This window comes from Amaranthus tricolor, chromosome 17 (genome assembly GCF_026212465.1).
Source record: "Amaranthus tricolor cultivar Red isolate AtriRed21 chromosome 17, ASM2621246v1, whole genome shotgun sequence".
In the NCBI taxonomy this organism is placed as follows: Eukaryota; Viridiplantae; Streptophyta; class Magnoliopsida; order Caryophyllales; family Amaranthaceae; genus Amaranthus; species Amaranthus tricolor.
In genome coordinates, this window is record NC_080063.1 from 7,633,897 (window position 1) to 7,652,336 (window position 18,440).

The following is an 18,440-nucleotide window of genomic DNA, read 5'->3' on the forward strand; positions in this document are numbered from 1 at the left end:
ACTTACGAGTCGCCGAAAAATTAACATACCACAATTACACCAAATGGTGTAAACTTATTCAAATCGCTATCGAGGGCAGAGGACGTCTCAGTCACATCATCGACGTACCTCCCGAGCCCACAACCTCAAATTACATACAATTAAAACAAAGGGACTCAATAGTTTTATCTTGGATTATAGCCAATATTGATTCAGACCTAGTAAATCAATTTCTTGATTATACTACTGCGTGGGAACTCTAGAAAGGGATTGAAACACTCTTAAGCAGTGGAAGGGATGAATTACAAATTTTCGACCTTAGTAGTAAAGCAGCAAACCTTAAACAAAACAATGACACAATCGAAGTGTATTACGGCAAGCTTAACACACTCTGGAAAGAAATCGATCGACGGATGCCAAATCCGATGAAATGTTCTGCAGATATCACAACATTCAATTCATTCATCCAGAGACAAAGGCTCTATCAGTTTTTGGCCGGCATAAATGACAATCTAGACGCAGAAAGAAGACAGTTACTAAATCAAGACCCTTTACCCACTATTGAAATGGCGTACGCCATGATTCGTCGAGAATTAGCACGACGTGGTATCATGAGTACCACCTCATCATTAGGAGGAAATCCTTCAGAGATTGGTAAGGGGCTTGCAATCAGAGGCCGGTCAGAAACTTCACTCCGGCGTGATAATGGAGATCGGACATACCTCAAGTGCACCCACTGTGGCGGTTCAAAGCACACAAAAGAGGGATGTTTCAAGCTAATTGGGTACCCGGAATGGTGGGAAGAACACAAGCTTCGAAGAGCCGCCACCAAGGCCACGACTTCCCGTACCGGCGGCAAGGCTAATCTAGCCACTGATCTCTCCAGTCACCGGCAAACACCAACTGAGAACATCATCAACGTCCAAAATCCGACAGGTAATGCAAGTGATAAGAAAGATTACAGTGAACAGCCCAGAAATCAGGAAAACAGGGAAGAGTCCAGAAGGGACTCGAATAGTGAAGAAGAGACCAGAAGCAAAGAGAAGGACGGAGGAAGAGAGAGAAAAGGGGGGGAGTCACTTTCCCTAAATACTCCCTTTTATAGGGAGCCTAGGGTTAAACCTAATCCTTATCCGGCCCGCATTAAAAAACCCAAGCCCACTCACTTAACCGACCCACATAATAAACCCGTCCCAATTCTACCTAATCCCAAAGGTTTATTTTGTGAAAAAGAGAATACTTGTACATGGATTTTTGACTGTGGGGCAACTGATACAATGACTTATGACCCGAGTGATCTCATCTCTCAAACGCATACTCCTCGTCATAAAATCCAGATTGCGAATGGTGATTTTGTTAATGTTACTAAAGCTGGATCGGTTGCTATTTCCCCTTCTCTACAACTTAATAATTGTCTTTTAATTCCGAAATTAACACATAAACTTCTGTCTATTAGTCAGTTAACCAAGGAATTACATTGTACTGTTCTCATGACCTCTACTGGTTGTAATGTGCAGGATGCTCAGACAGGAGCGATCATTGGGCGTGGTACTGAGAGAGGAGGATTATACTATGTGGATGAGGCTGGTCATAAAGGTCTAAACATGAAACAATTTGCTAATGATCATGGCCTTATACACCAAACTACATGTCCCGATACTCCCCAACAAAATGGTGTGGCTGAGCGAAAAAATAGAACTCTTCTTGAGATTACTCGGGCTCTCATGCTTGAATCTCGGGTTCCTGCATCTTATTGGCCAAAAGCTCTTGCCACCGCCAACTACCTAACCAATCGTCTTCCCACCAAATCCCTAAACTTCCAAACTCCCCTTAATACTCTTAAAACACATCATGAAGTCCCCTCTTCCCATTCTCTTCTTCCTCGGGTTTTTGGGTGTGTTGTGTATGTTCATCTACCCTCACGGAGTCGTAGCAAACTTGAACCCCGGGCTGTCAAATGTGTTTTTAGTTGGATATGGTACTACACAAAAGGGATATCGATGTTTTGATCCCATTTCTCACCGGATGTATGTGACTTTAGATTGTGAGTTCTTTGAGGATTCCTATTATTTTTCCCCGCTTCGATCTCAGGGGGAGAATCGTAGTGAGGATCTAAGCTGGCTCATAAGTCCAAGTAGGATAGATCCAAAAGAGCAAGTAGGTTACACCACCGACACTGCCTCTGAAACCCTTGAACGTCTTACTCTCCAGTTCACTCCTGCTCCTGAGCATCCTGATTCTCCTGAATCACCTGAGGTAATGGGTAATACTTCTGATATATGATGGTTGATAATGAAGATACAGAATTCAGTGTTGATAATGAAGATACAAAATTCAGTGTTGAAATTAATAATGATCAGGGTGTTGAGATGTCTAACAGGTATGAATTACCTCCGAGGAAAACAAGGGGTGTTCCCCCAAAGAGGTATGATCCAGAATATGACAAAACGATCTCGATATCCCACAGACAGAAACAATGTTGAATCTCTAGCTCAGGTGGCATTAGCCTTTAACGCATCTCTGTACTCCAATAAGATACCCAGAAATGTGGAAGAGGCTCTTCAAAATCCTAAGTGGAAAAAGGCAATGGAGGAGGAAATATCTGCACTTCTCAAGAATGAAACTTGGGAAAAATGTGAGCTACCCAAAGGGAAAAAGGCAATAGGCTGCAAATGGGTGTTTACTATCAAATATCATGCAGATGGAACCATTGAGCGTTACAAAGCTCGACTTGTAGCAAAGGGATATACTCAAACATACGGTGTAGACTATTCTGAGACTTTCTCACCAGTAGCCAAGATTGATACCATCCGGGTTCTTTTCTCGATAGCAGCAAACAAAAATTGGCCCTTACACCAATTTGATGTAAAAAATGCATTCTTACATGGTGAACTAGAAGAAGAAGTGTACATGAAACCTCCTCCAGGATTCTCAGAAACATACAACATAAAAGAGGGGTGTAGACTCAAGAAAGCTCTATATGGTCTCAAATAATCTCCTCGTGCATGGTTTGGGAAGTTTACATCTGCTATGAAGAAGTTTGGATACACACAAAGTAATTCATATCACACATTGTTCCTTAAGAAAAGAAAAGATCGAATTACATGTCTAATCATCTATGTGGATGATATGGTGATCACAGGTGATGATACAGATGAGATACAGATATTGAAGAAAAAACTGTCAGGAGAATTTGACATGAAAGACTTGGGAAATCTAAAATACTTTCTTGGCATTGAAGTTTTACGATCAAAAAGGGGAATTTTCATTAGCCAAAGAAAATACATCCTAGATCTCTTGGCAGAAACCGGCATGCTTGATTGTAAACCTGCAGTTACACCCATTACAACAAACCATAGGTTACAGATAATTGAAGGAGAAAAGCCCACAGATCATGACCGTTACAGGAGATTGGTAGGAAAACTCATTTATCTCTCACATACTAGGCCGGATATCGCATATGCAGTAGATGTAGTCAGCAGATTTATGAACAAACCACAAATCCATCATATGACTGCTGTTATGCGAATACTGAGATATCTGAAGAAAACCAACAACAGGGGGCTTTTGTTTCGAAAGAATGATAATTTGGATCTCCTAGCTTATACAGATGCAGATTGGGCCGGTGATAGAGACGACAGAAAATCAACTTCAGGATATTTTACCCTAGTTGGAGGAAATCTAGTCACTTGGAAAAGCAAGAAACAAAAGGTAGTAGCACTGTCTAGTGCAGAAGCTGAGTTCCGGGGGATCGCAAAAGGTATCACTGAAATTCTATGGATCAAGAGACTTCTTGGGGAATTAACCTTTCCACAGAAAAGACCATGTAAAATGTTCTGTGATAATCAAGCAGCCATCAGCATCTCCGGTAATCCAGTACAACATGATTGAACAAAACACGTGGAAATTGATCGACACTTCATCAAAGAAAAACTAGAGAAAGGTGTTATCGATCTCCAGTTCGTTCGGTCTAAAGAACAACTTGCAGATATTCTAACTAAAGTTGTTTCTACAGAGACATTCAACAGCACCATATGCAAGCTAGGTCTCGCAATCCTACGACCTAACTTGAGGGGGAGTGTAGGAAATCAATAGGAAATCAAATAAAATCAAGAATATTCATTAGAAATCAGTATATTGTATTTTAGGAATTTTTTTATTCAGTCCTTATTTCCTTCCTAAATTAGATGATAAATGTAATTATATATGCCTGTAAATACTCAGAAGAAGATGAAGAATTAAGGTCTTTTACAACCAAAAACGCTTCCATACTAATTCTCATATTAGATAATGCATATTAGAATAGAAAGAGAAAACCCTTAAATATCCCTACAAAGTACAAATTATCCTACATAGGCGAGTCAAGATGATGATTGATGATGGGGTATAGTGCAAGGTTGGAGACCCAATTGTAAACAATTCTATGTTCAGGGATTGATTTTGAAATCCCACCTTACTCATCCACATTAGATCTCATTTTCCATCAAGTACTCAAATACCATTATATTTCATTTTTTAAGACAATATTAATTAATCATATTGACTTATTTATTATTGTTAATTTATAATTGAAAATCTAGTCATATAAATTTTATTAAATCACTATGAATCATTTGTGATTCAAAAATTTTTGATATTTAGTTTCCATAATTTTTTTTTATTTGTATTGGGGAAAAAATAAATTATGCAAGTAAAAACAACAGAGAAAATATATATATATATATATATATATATATATATATATATATATATATATATATATATATTTTTTATTTTAGTGTGTGAGAAAAATGAATTATTTGTTTTTTTATATTGAACTTTTAACTTTTAATATTTTTTGTTGGTGAAATAATAATTAAATAGCTAAAAAGTGATTTTTTATCAAAGTTTTGGAAATCAACTAGCTTAATAACTAACAAATAAGTCAATATTTTCATCTAATCAAACTATCCAATAGTTCTTGCTAACCACCTGTTCCAAAACATATCCTTTATATGTGAAAATTTATGTATTTGAGCACGAGGTTTTCTAGGTAAATAACCGTGATTTACCAATTTGATAAATCACATGTAGATGGCAAATATTTATAAGTCTATAATTTTAATAATTTTATTTTTCTTTTTCTATTTGATTATTTTATAAATCTTTTTCTTATCTTTTTATACTGATTTAGAAAAGCACCAACCAAATCCTTTTTAATCTCAAAATCCCAGCTCAACAGCTGCTTTTGTAAGCTTTTACCTGCCAACAACACTTGCCCTTTAAATACACTCACATTTTAGCCTTCTCTAACAGTTGTTACTCTCTCATTTCTTTTCTTTTAGTTCTCTGAATTCCTCTTTTCAGGTTTGTCCTCTAACTTTTTTCCTTCCATTTCATGATTTCTGGGTTTGATTGTGTATTGATTTATTTCTATGTTAGTGGGCTGTTTTTTCTGTTTTCTGGGTACATTATACTTATGTTAACTGATCTAGATCTATTTGCATTAATGTACATTACTCCCCAATAATAAGATATGCAAAAAAAATCATGTCTTTTTACTGAAAACCTACTGATTTTGACCATTTTGAAGAAGTTTATTATGATCTTTAGTAAAGAAATATGTTGAACTTCTCAATTTGTTTTTAGTATATGGAGTTGTTTTCTGAATCCAACAGTGTTGATTGGCCAAGATCTGTAATTGCTTGATTCTGTGGCACAAGGGTAAAACCATCATATAGTGTGGGTCGAATACTCGTCTTTATGTGTGTAAAGAACCAACCCGACTGTCATTTATATATGTTGTATATGTTATACAATTCAATATTCAATATTAATAGGGATTTTGATTAAATGACCCTGGTCATATAGGCAAGCTTTGGCCTAGATTTCCTCTATTGTGGCATGATGGTTGTTCAAGTGTCAATTTAGTAGAAATTCACTTCCATAACAAAGGTAGTTTTAAACATATGTAAGAATTAAGATGTTGATTGCATCATACCCTTAACTCGAAGCGCCTCAGATATTAGTTTACATTATTTTTTTTATTATAGTTTAAATTATTTTCTTAGTCCCCAAAATTTCAAAAATAATTTGAAAACAAGTGTCTTGTATGAGACTGTCTCGCTATGAAAGACCATGTAACTAATCTATTTCTCTAATGTGAGACCGTAAGTGTATATTTTCTTAGTCCCCAAAGATTGTAAGTATTATTTTAATGTTATACTTGTTCACTTTAAGACGGTAAGTGTATATTGGATCAACCTAACAATTACGGTCTCAATGTGAGACCGTCTTATTTGAGCACTTGTCTTTTGAAAAATAAACCAAGCCTAGAAAATTATTTCCCTATTGCATAATAGAAGTAGTTCTATTATAATTTGAGAAATTTTTGACTGTTGTGTAATTTTCTTTATGGGTTTTGGTCAATTTGCAGGAATTTGGAAAGAATTTTCGGAAAATCTATAAAATTACCCAAAATAGAAATGGACAAAACCATGATTCTTGTGTTTACCACAACTTTGTTAATGTTAAGTACATCTATGGTAAATGGTCAAAAAAAGGGAGTTCCAACCCCATCACCAGCCCCAGCCCCTGCACCAGGACCAACCTATGTAAACTTGACTGAACTACTAAGTGTAGCTGGCCCATTTCATACTTTCTTAAACTACCTTGAATCAACCAAAGTTATTGACACTTTACAAAACCAAGCCAACAACACTGATGAAGGTTTAACCCTTTTCGTACCCAAAGATAGCGCCTTTTCGTCTCTTAAGAAGCCGTCTTTGTCGAACCTAACCCAAGACCAACTCAAAAAGTTGTGCCTATTCCATGCTTTGCCTCACTACTACTCTCTTGCGGACTTTCGAAACCTTAGTGGAATCGGGGGTGTCAACACCCTCGCTGGGGGCGATTACTTGTTGAACTTCACTGATGTTTCGGGTACTATCCATATGACTTCAGGGTGGAGTGTCACTAAGATTAGTAGCAGTGTTTGGTCTACTGAACCTGTTGGTATTTACCAGGTTGATAAGGTTCTCCTTCCTGAGGCGATCTTTGGTACCAACATTCCTCCTATGCCGGCTCCTGCCCCAGCTCCTGATGTAGCCCCGACTGCTGATGCTCCTGCAGACGCGCCAAAGGACGCAGACACGCCCACTACCTCGCCATTAAATGCGTCTAACTCGTGTCGAGCTATGGCTAGTTTAGCTCTGGCATTAGCTGGAGGACTTGTTTTGTTCTTGTAAGAAGGGATTTTGTTGGTGATTTAGCTTATATGTAATGGGTTTTTTCCTAATAGTTCCTTTTGATTGTTTTATGATTTTTTTATTAAGGCATTTTGTGCACAAGAGATTATACATTGAAAAACATTGTATGTGAATGTGAGATTGATTATTAGTACCATGCCTATCATTATTAGTTCTTTTAGTTTATTTTAGGTTTGTGAGACTTGTTTTCTTGATATTTATGTTATTCTGACTTTTCATTTTAGACATATTCGACACTTGGATACGTACCTGTATTAATAACTTGAGATATACAAATATGCATCTCATTTTATGTAATTCAAAATTCCAATCAAAATGTACTATAGTATATATGTGTTTTTATATAGAGACGGGACGAATTATTTCCGCACAATTAGATGAAATGGGAGACACTTAATAACTTTTGAAATAACATTAGGTTATTGAAATGGAATCTGACTGAGACGTAGATGTACAAACAAGTTAATAAAGAGCACCTTTTACTTTACCTTGCATATGGTTTTGCATCTTGATATACAAGGAAGGTGCCATTTAGGTGCACTTTTGTTCCCATCAAGTTGCTCACTTTGATGATTAAAAGTTATATAATCTAATCATACACATTTATTGATATATACTTGAGAGTTAGAGTGAAGTGATGTTAAAAACTTTATATTGCCTGTAGATTTAGCTTTATTTAGTTTGTCTCATTAAATTTGTTTTATTTAATTTTTGAATATAATTTATAATTTTTTTTGATCTCATTCACTCATTTAACTTTTATTTTTATTTTATTTACGCATATCTTTCACTTTCTGATAAAATATATATTTCATCATTTTTACTTATTTTTCTTGATTTTCACTCATTTGTACGTGAGTCTATTTCTTTGGCACTAATTTAAGATGAAGGATAACAATTTGAAAAAGTGAAAGACACACTCTACAACGCCATATTAATTCTTAAACTATGTTTTTCTCTAATAGTCTTGCACTTATGGTTTAATAATTGTTTTTTATCGAGTAAGACTTAAAAGTCTGCTGGTTATTAGAGAAAAGAAATTTTTTTCAATTTAGGGTTAGACTAAAGAATTCATAAGAGGAATGGAAAATTATTTTTTACCCTTTACGTTGAGAATCAAATTTTAATCACAACAATAAAAAGAAAAGTTTTAACCACTAAACTAATTTATGATTTTTTTTAGATTAATAATTATATTGTTATATCTCTTAACTTTTAAATTTTTAAAATTGATTTGAAATAACATCAAATATTTGTGGTTGTCACTAATGACTTACTGCCCAATGAAGAAACCTGTTTTTCTGCTGATAAAAAGATAATTAGTTTGCATAGCCATTAGAGTATTAGACTAATTGAAGAAAATTGAAACAATTAATGGAAACCCATTTTCTAAAAACATGTGAAATAAGCAAATTGAAATAACTGAATTATTAAGTTAAGTGTATATTTTTGCAAATTGCAATTAACATTTAAGAGTGATATGCCAAAAGATTCAATCTTTCTAATTACTATCAAAAGTATATTAATGGAAAGATAGTCAAAAGATAAATCAATCTTTATCAATCCGTTAAAAATAAATTTAATTATTATTTATTTTAAAATAAATTCTTTCTAATTGTTAGACATTGAATATGGTTATAAACATTAGATAAAATTTATATTTTGCAAATACAATTAATTCTAAAAATAATCAAGAGGTGAATATGGTTATAAACAACAGGTGAAATTATTTAGCAAATATCTTACTAGTTTATTATCGATAATTTTCCAAAATTAACATCCTATTTTTTGATAATTCTATTTTTCACTTATCCGCTAAGAATAAACCAATGTTTGGATTATTTTTCAATAATCCCATCTTTATCCTTAGTTTGCTATCAACATAATATTTTATTTTATAATAATTTAACATTTGTCATTAGTTTACTATTATCCTAACTATTAGTATGGTGACAGCAAAATAAGAATAAAGGTTAATTTATTAAAATATAATCTAAAATTAAAATTATTCACAATGAATGAATGAAAAATTGAATTATTAATATTTATTTTTCGTTAATTAATCAATTATTATAGTATTGAGAGTAACAATTGTTTCATGGATAGTGTCATGGATAGTGAGGAAAAGTGGATTTGTGCAGCAAACCCAAGACCAAGGAGGGAGATCATGTTCATGAGTTTCTCAAAATATGGACATTCATTGCAAGTTCGAGTATATTCGATTGTATAGAGCCTAAAAAATTAACAGTTTTAATATTAAATTACATAGTATAAGTTAGTTATTTAAAAATAAAAAGTTAGCAAAATATTATAATTTTTGATATCGCATAGGACTTTTCAAAATTTATTATTTTTTATTCCGTCTCTGATTCCATCCCACTTTAAAATCCACAATTGATTATTTTGATACCATCATCAAATCTAAAATTGAACCAAAATGCATTTTGATTAGTTTTTATTTTGAAAATATTTTGCAGTTTTTCATTTTGATTTCTTTATCATTTTTGTTTTTGACTTTCCTATTAAAGGAAAAGGAGAAAAGGAAGAAAGAAAAAAAAGGGTAATAGGGATTATAGAGAGTGGAAGAATTTAATCATAAAAACTGTGTTGTTTATTACTAGAGAGGATAATGTATTTATACAATGACAAAGACGGTTTGTTATATTATCCTCAAACAAATCAAATCAGGAAATCAAGAAAATAATTAAGTAATTGGGTTTACATCCCCTTCAAAATGAGCTTGTGAGAAAGAAGACCAATTTTGCTAACAAACTTCTGAAATAACAACCGAGGAAGTGGCTTAGTTAACAAGTCAGCCACTTGATCATGGGTGGAAATAAAGGAAACTCGTAGAGAACCAGCTTGCATATTTTCTCGAACAAAATGATAGTCTAGACCCAAATTTTTCATCTTAGAATGAAAGACGGGGTTAGCACTAACATATGTAGCACCCAAGTTATCACAATAAATAACCGGTTTGGAGGAGAATGGTAGACCGATTTCAATGAATAAATTCTTCAACCAAAGAAGCTCAGCGGTGGTGGAAGCGACCCCTCTATAATCGGCCTCCATAGACGAGTGTGCACGAGTGCGTTGTTTGCGAGAAGACCATGATATAGGATTTGAGCCAAGGTACACAATATAAACTGAGGTAGAGTTATAATCATCTTTGTCTCGAGCCCAACCCGCATCCGAAAAAGCATGAAGAGAAAGAGGAGAATTATTACGGAGAATCAAGCCATAGTCAATAGTGCCCACAAGATAGCGAAGAAGTCGTTTCAAAGCATTCCAATGATCATCGGTAGGAGATAGCATATATTGTGCTAATTTGTTGACAGCAAAGGCCACATCGAGACGTGTAAGGCCAAGATATTGTAGACTGCCATGATACTCAGGTGGATTGGAATATGGAGAACCTGGTTTGGTTAGATGAGGATCAACTACAAGTGGTGTAAAAGTAGGCTTAGCATGAGCCATTTTGCTTTTAACAAGAAGATCAAGAATGTATTGCCGTTGACTGAGAACAAGTCCTTGGGAAGTGTGTTGAACCGCAACGCCAAGGAAGTAAGATAGAAGACCAAGATCTTTTAATGAAAAGCGAGCAGATAGCCTGGTAATAAACTTGTTAAGAACAGTGTCATCATTAGCCGTAACAACTATGTCATCAACATAAACCAAGACATAAATGCATAAATTATTATGTAGATAAATGAAAAGCGAAGAATCACAAATGAAATTCTTGAAACCCATGAAGAGAAGAAAAGAACTTAATTGTTTAAACCATGCCCGGGGAGCCTGTTTAAGCCCATAAAACGCCTTTTTTAATTTGCACACATAATACGGGTTAGTAGCATCAATATATCCAGGAGGCTGAGTAACATAAACATCATCATCCAAACAACCTTGAATATTGCAGAATTTGTTGCTAAGTGCTTAACGTGTCAAAAGGTCAAGAGTGAGCATAAGAGACCTGTCGGATTATTACAACCTCTAGAAATTCCGATATGGAAGTGGGACGAAATTTCCATGGACTTTGTGTTGGGTTTGCCTCGAATAAGAGCCGGTAATGATACTCTTTGGGTTATCGTGGACAGACTTACTAAGTCGGCAAGGTTTATTCCAATGAATTGTAAGTGGGATATGGAACAACTTGCTTGTGCTTATATTAAGTACGTGATTCGCTATCATGGAATACCTCGTACTATTATTTCTGATCGGGATACTTAATATTTGTCACATTTCTGAAAATCACTACAACAAGCGTTGGGGACCACCCTTCTTCATAGTACGTCCTTCTACCCAATGACCGATGGTCAGACGGAACGCGTCAATCAAATACTGGACGACATGTTGAGAGCGATAGCCATGGAATGGCAAGGTTCATGGGATAAACATTTGGATCTGGTAGAGTTCTCTTATAATAACAGTCACCAAGCTACGATTCAAATGGCTCCATTTGAAGCACTTTATGGTCGTAAGCGTCGTAGTCCTGTATGCTGTGATGATTTACTGAATCTGTCACCTTAGGACCTGAAATGCTTGTTCAGATGACTGAACAAGTAAAGTTAATTCGCGAGAAAATGAAAGCAGCCCAAGATAGACAAAAGTCGTACGCCGATCTCCGACGTCGGCCTGATGAATTTGAAGCGGGTGACAAGTGTCTACTTCGTGTGTCTCCAATGAAAGGAGTAGTTCGTTTTGGTGCTCGTGGAATGTTAAGCCCACGTTTCATAGGTCCTTATGACATTGTGGAGAAAGTAGGGAAGTTAGCCTATCGGTTAGCATTGCCTAATGCTCTGGGTAAGGTGCACGACGTTTTTCACATTTCTCAGTTGAAGCGTTACGTCGCAGCCTCTTCTCATGTATTAGATCCAGAGCCGTTAGAACTTGATGAGAGCCTAACCTATGAGGAACAGCCTGTCCGGATATTGGATAAGAAGGTCCGTAGTACTCGTCGGAGGGATATCACCATGGTTAAAGTATTATGGTCCAATCACCGCTCACAAGAGGCAACCTGGGAGACGGAAGACTCCATGCGAGAGCAGTATCCTCACCTTTTCTCTCGGGTTAGTAAGTTACGGGGACGTAACTTCGTTAAGGGGGGTAGAAGGCGATAGGATTTTCGCGCGATTTAGGTTTTGGGTTGCTTTGTGTATGTGTGTATATTGATTAAGTTCGTTTTACTTGTTTTGTGGTTATGTGTTATGATAAGTGTGGTTTTGGGGTCAAAACCTTTTTAAGGGGGTAGTCTGTAACACCCCGATATTTTCCCGATTTTTTTTCCCCGATATATTTAATAATTTACTAGTAATATTATTTATATATATATATATATATATATATATATATATATATATATGTATATATATATTTTATTTATTATTGGGCTTGGTCATGAGATTTACAATCCTTTTTGGCAATTAGAATTATTTGGGCCCAAACTTTTCCTTAACCCATCTTTTATTTCAAAAAAAAAAAAGAAAATAGGAGGGACTCTTGGTGGAGCTTGTAACTCCCTTAGGGTAATGAAGGATCAAGGCATTAATCCCATATAATTAACCCTTCTTAATTCCTTAATCATTTTCATTTTTACATCCTTTCATTTCTAAAGTTTCGAAGGACAAAAAAAAACACATCCTTTCAAAATTCCTCCTAATCCACATTCCTAACTCCATTACACTTGATCATTAGGTGTTTTCCTTTACAATTGTAAGTGTAATTCTTAATCTATGTTGATTCTTAAGTTTTAATTTAAAATTCTATGATTATTATATGTTTTATCTTATAATTCATATTTAATTTAAGAATTTAAAATTTCATGTATGATTATGGGATGTATTTTTCTATCTAAATTGATGAAGAATGTTTCTTTTTAGAGTTTTTAGATATGCATATATGTGAAGAATAGGATTGGTTTGTGTGATGGGTAATTTTGAAATTTATATATAAAAATGAATGTTCATGTAAAAAAAAATGTGTGTGGTTAAAGAAATTATTGTTGAACAATGAATTTAATCTCAAAGATGGTTCATAAGAATTATATAAATTTGGTCATTGATATTTAATAGGCAATGTACCATTTGGAATTCATTTGTTGATGAAATTTTGGTGAATCCCGTAGGGTTATAAAAATGTTAAAAAAATCTGTTTTTGGGACACTTTTTGGCTTGAAAATAGGTTAAAAATACTTAGAGTACATTATGAATTATGAAAATTGGTACCCGGGGGTTTTGACGCCTCCGGACGCAACGGTGAAGTCGAATTTTCAGTTTGACAGTTTTAAGTTGAGTTTCTGGACAGATTGTATAGGCTGTCCTGTTTTGTGTATTTACCATGTTATAGTATGTGATGGATGTTCATGTTGTGTGTAGAATTCTAGGTATGGATGTGATTGTATATGTGTGTTATGGATGATTTGAGGAAAATGTGTATGTGTGCTTGTTTCCCGAATACGATTGAACCTTGTAGGAAGTCGATTCGTGACCGGGAATTGATTAAGACGCTTGTGAATTGGTTATCTTGCTTAAGGTATGTACACGCAGCGAAGTTCGCATTTAGTCCGATGTATCATATAATAATGGTATACAAAAGTAAAGCATGGATATATATAGTATGAATAATGTTATCTTTCCGAATAAATAATTTTTTATACATTTTTTTTGATAAGCAGAGGTAGTATGACCTCACTAACCTTAAAGTGGACGTAGTATGACGTCAATTGGTGGAAATGAATTACTCGCGGTATATGGGGGCATTATGAGCCACCGCGGGGGTATGCATACTTAACCATAGGCACCGAAGTAAGGCGAGTGTCTATGGTAGAGACTTGCTTAGGGGTTAGCTCCCCCTAATGTATTGTCTCACTTATGGAGATTGGAGTGTACCGGCAGTATGGCTGGATAGTACAGCAGTATGGCTGACTAATCTTTACATGAAAATAGTTATTCTTTATCAGCATGATCGAAGCGTACTTTTCTGTGAATCGACAGCTATTAAATTAAAACTTTCTCTTGTTGTTATTATTTATTTGGTATGCGACGATTGCTGACGTGTACTTTTGGTCTTAACGACCCTGCGATGATGTTGTTTCCTATCTGGGCAATGACTAGCAGTAAGTTAAGTTGCAGGTTTGGGGAGTGAGGATTGTCCCTTGGAGAAATAAATCGTTAGGATACAGAAGTTTTGATAAGAACTTCTAATAAAGTTTAAAGAATATTTGGTTTTATGAGGCGATTTTCGTTCTCAAGTTGTAATAAGTAGATTTAACTTTTCGTTCTTATCCACTGCTAAGAATTTCTTATATCTAGTAGTTCATAATAACACTAATAGAACTCGATCCGCAAGCTTTCCTTAATTTCAAATTCGTCTTTTAACTGCCTTCTAACATCCTGGTTTGACTCGGACGATATTTACTTGTTTTTAAAAGGTCATCTTCTCTTTTCGTACGATCCGAGTTATTCCGAGATGTTACAGGTATTAATGTAATAAGATTTTAATGAAGTGAAAATATAAGAAAGAATGTTAGAAAGATTTGATGATGGTGATGTAAGTGATCTCATGGCTAAGGGGGGGTATTTATAATGGGTTTAGGCAACTTTGTAGTTCATTAGATTGTATGAAAAAGAGTGTTAGGAGTATAGAAGAAGGTTAACTTGTGTAAGGAATTTAGAGTGTGTAAGTGAATGTGTAAGAGTTGGAGTGTGTAAGTGAATGTGTAAGAGTTTGGAGTGTAGAAGAAGGTTAACTTGTGTAAGGAAATGGTGATAGCTTTTGTAAGTGATGAACATCATGGGTTACCATAGAAAGGATTTTGGTTCATCAAAATTTTGTTCTAATATGTACAAGTGAATATACTTTAAAATAATGAGTAAATTTGATCATGAAAATATGTAGTTTATTTAAAATTTTGCTTAAACTATACTTAATGTTAATAATAAAAATACGACTCATTTTTATGTATAAAATAATTATATCAAAATTATAAGGTTAAATAATAAGTAGTAATGTTAATTTAAGGAAGAAAGTTAAAAAGTAACGTTTTACAAAACCGTGAATATAATAATAAAATTTTACTTTCGTACTATAAAATAATAAAATAATATTTTAGTGCTTATAAAAAGATTTTAAACAAAATGCTATTTTAAAGTTTAATATTTGAAAGAAATTACAAAATCGAAAAAGATTTAGGAATTAAAGATGGTTTGAAATGGATAATCAAAGGATTAGAGATTTGATTTGAAAATTCAGAATAATAAATCGGAAGATTAAAATTAAGAATTTTGGGTCTGTTACAATAGGTTTGCGAATGTTATCTTTTAGACGAGTGATCATTTGATGTGATAGTCGTGGTGGAGAAGATAAAGATGATGAAGTAGAATTGGAAGACAAATCAGAAGAGGTGGAAGAAGAAGAGATAGGGAAAAGGGAAGATGACGCAGAAAGTTGAGTAGGAATAGTAGAGGATGGAGGCGAAGATGGGAGAATCATGATATCCATAGGACACCATACATCAGCAGGGGGAAGAGAAGAAGTGTGTGCTGGAGTACTAAAAGGAAATATATTTTCAATGAACTTGACATGTCGTGAAACAAATATTTTATTCATTTTAGGATCTAAACAATATTACACACTTTGTGATGAAGAATAGCCAACAAAAACACAAGCAATCGACTTTGGGTCTAATTTGTGACTAGTGTATGGCCTAAGCCAAGGGAAACACAAACAACCAAAAGACTTAAGTTTAGTGTAATTAGGCAGTGTAGAGAATAACTTGGTGAAAGGAGATATGTTTTTCAAGATAGGAGTAGGCATGCGATTGATGAGATAAACAGCTGTAAAAAAGGAAGAGACCAATAAAGAATAGGCATGGAAGCATGGTGCAGAAGAGAAAGACCAGTCTCAACAATATGACGATGATGTCTCTCGTTAACATCCATTATGTTGTGGTGTGTGAGGAGGGGTAGTGAGCCAAGTAATACCATCTAAAGCAAGAATGTCTTTTAAAGCGAGATACTCAGTGCCATTATCTGAATATAAGTTATGTATAGACATGCCAAAATATTTTTCAACTAAAGCCCTAAAACGAATAAAAACATCTTTAGTGTCGGATTTGCGTCCAAGGGGATAAAACCAAATGTACTTAGTAAAGTGATCAACAAATATCAAATAATATTTATACCCATCAAACGACACAACAGGAGATGTCCACAAGTCTGTATATATATATATATATATATATATATATATATATATATATATATATATATATATATATATATATATATATATATATATATATATATATATATATATATATATATATATATATATATATATATATATATATATATATATATATATATATATATATATATATATTCTAAAGGTGCAGTAGATGAAATAGTAGAGATGGCAAACGACAATTGATGCATTTTATTCACATTGCACGAAATACGTGTACATGCTTGCTCTTTAGAAACAAAAATATCAATACTAGAACACATTTGTTTTAGAATAGAAAATGAAGGATGTTCAAATCTATGATGTAAAACATTATATGTAGGTTTAACATGATTGGTAAATGTAACCGGTGATGTGGATAGAATTTCATAGATGCCTTGTTTAAGTGGGCCTCGAAGTAGAATCTTCCCCGATAGTGTATCCTTCACACAAAAAGAATTATATGAGAATTGAACAACAACATTATTATCCTTACAAAATTGAGAAATAGAAATAATATTGCGAGAAATAGATGGAGCATGTAAAACATTGCGTAGCATAAGAGAATTAGAGTCAACGTTAAGTTTAGTAAAACTTGTATGAGGAATGCTAATAGGCTTACCGTCGCCCAGAATTAGCTCTTCGGTGCCATCGTAAGGAGTATGTAAGGAAAGATTAGCAAGATCATTGGTGACGTGATGAGATGCACCACTGTCAAGAAGCCAAGTATTAGGATCTTGAGTAGATGCTTTAGGAGCAATCTTGGTAGCATGAGCCTGAGGTGGAGTAGAAAAACGTCGAGCATCGGACTTTGTAATGGTAGAAGGAGGATGAGCGGAGGGAAATTGGTGGGTGAATTGAGAACAATGAGAAAAACACATGACCACGTTCTCCACACCATTGACATTTACCCAAGAATGGTTTTGACGACCCCGAATGTTGAGAGGACTGAGAAGAGGGACCCGAAAACTGCCCATGGACAGCCGGTTGTGAAAGCTATCCATTTCCAGCAAACTATCGGGAGAAATTTCTAAAATAATTGTCCGGATTCATACGAGATGGACGAGAGCGAAAATTATGTGACCGTGAATGCATAGTAAACGCCGTGGCGGGTATCGAAACAAGACGAGAGGATTCTTGTTTTTGTAATGCAAGTTCTTTATTTATCAAATTTTCATGAAGTTCTTCAAAACTGATGGAGGAGTATAACCCATCAAGAACGCGATCAATAAGATCTTCATGATCAAGAGGCTTACCCATGGAGGCTAAATCATCGGCAATGGATTTGATTGAGTGCATATACTCAGTGACGGAAGACGAACCTTTGGAAATGGCTTTGAGTTGATGTTTCTTTTGCTTAATGTGTCCTCGACTAATTTTGTTAATTGTTTCTGCCAATATCCCATAATTCTTTGGATGTTTTAGAATGAGAAATGAGAGAAATGAGAATTGGTGAAAGAGTGCCAACAAGAGCACCAAAGATCAATTGGTCTTGGTGAAACCAAGCAGTGAATGCCAGATTCGATTTCTCGGTATTGTTTTCCAAAATCATGGCAGCTATTTGGGGGCAAGAACCATCTATATACCCCATGAGATCATGCCCATTGAGAATAACTTTGATTTGAAGCTTCCAATCTAAGTAATTCTTGGAATATAATTTGATGACATTGGAGATGGAAAGAGTAAACAAATGGTTGATTTGGGTCATTAGGATTGGGAAGAATGCGAGGAGAGGATGCGACAGCCATAGAAGAAGCAGTGATGATACAACAGAAACAGAAACAGAAACAAAAGCAGTGATGGAAGAAGCTTACGAGTTATCCAGAAACAGAGACAGGAAGATTGAAAACCAAATGGTCTTCGATTACAGAAACAAAAATTGATAATTCTTTGAAATTGCTATGGTAATTGATTACTGGATTCAACACACTCTTGATTACTAATTTATTGGATGAGAGATGAAGATGATAGATTCAATTGGAGTGCGGGAAGAAA

The 18,440-nt window shown here is 34.6% G+C and overlaps 1 protein-coding gene across 1 annotated transcript; it reads left to right on the forward strand.

The window, feature by feature from the left end:
* The first annotated feature begins 5,173 nt into the window (after positions 1-5,173).
* On the forward strand, positions 5,174-7,386 carry LOC130804498 (fasciclin-like arabinogalactan protein 7). Its single transcript, XM_057668954.1, has 2 exons — positions 5,174-5,325; positions 6,395-7,386. The coding sequence occupies exon 2, from the start codon at positions 6,444-6,446 to the stop codon at positions 7,203-7,205; it is 762 nt and encodes a 253-aa protein (XP_057524937.1). The 5' UTR covers positions 5,174-5,325; positions 6,395-6,443; the 3' UTR covers positions 7,206-7,386.
* Positions 7,387-18,440: the final 11,054 nt, after the last annotated feature.

What these genes read in the sequence shown, in the direction of transcription:
- LOC130804498 (XM_057668954.1), top strand. Translation starts at nt 6,444, where the DNA reads ATGGACAAAACCATGATTCTTGTGTTTACCACAACTTTGTTAATGTTA.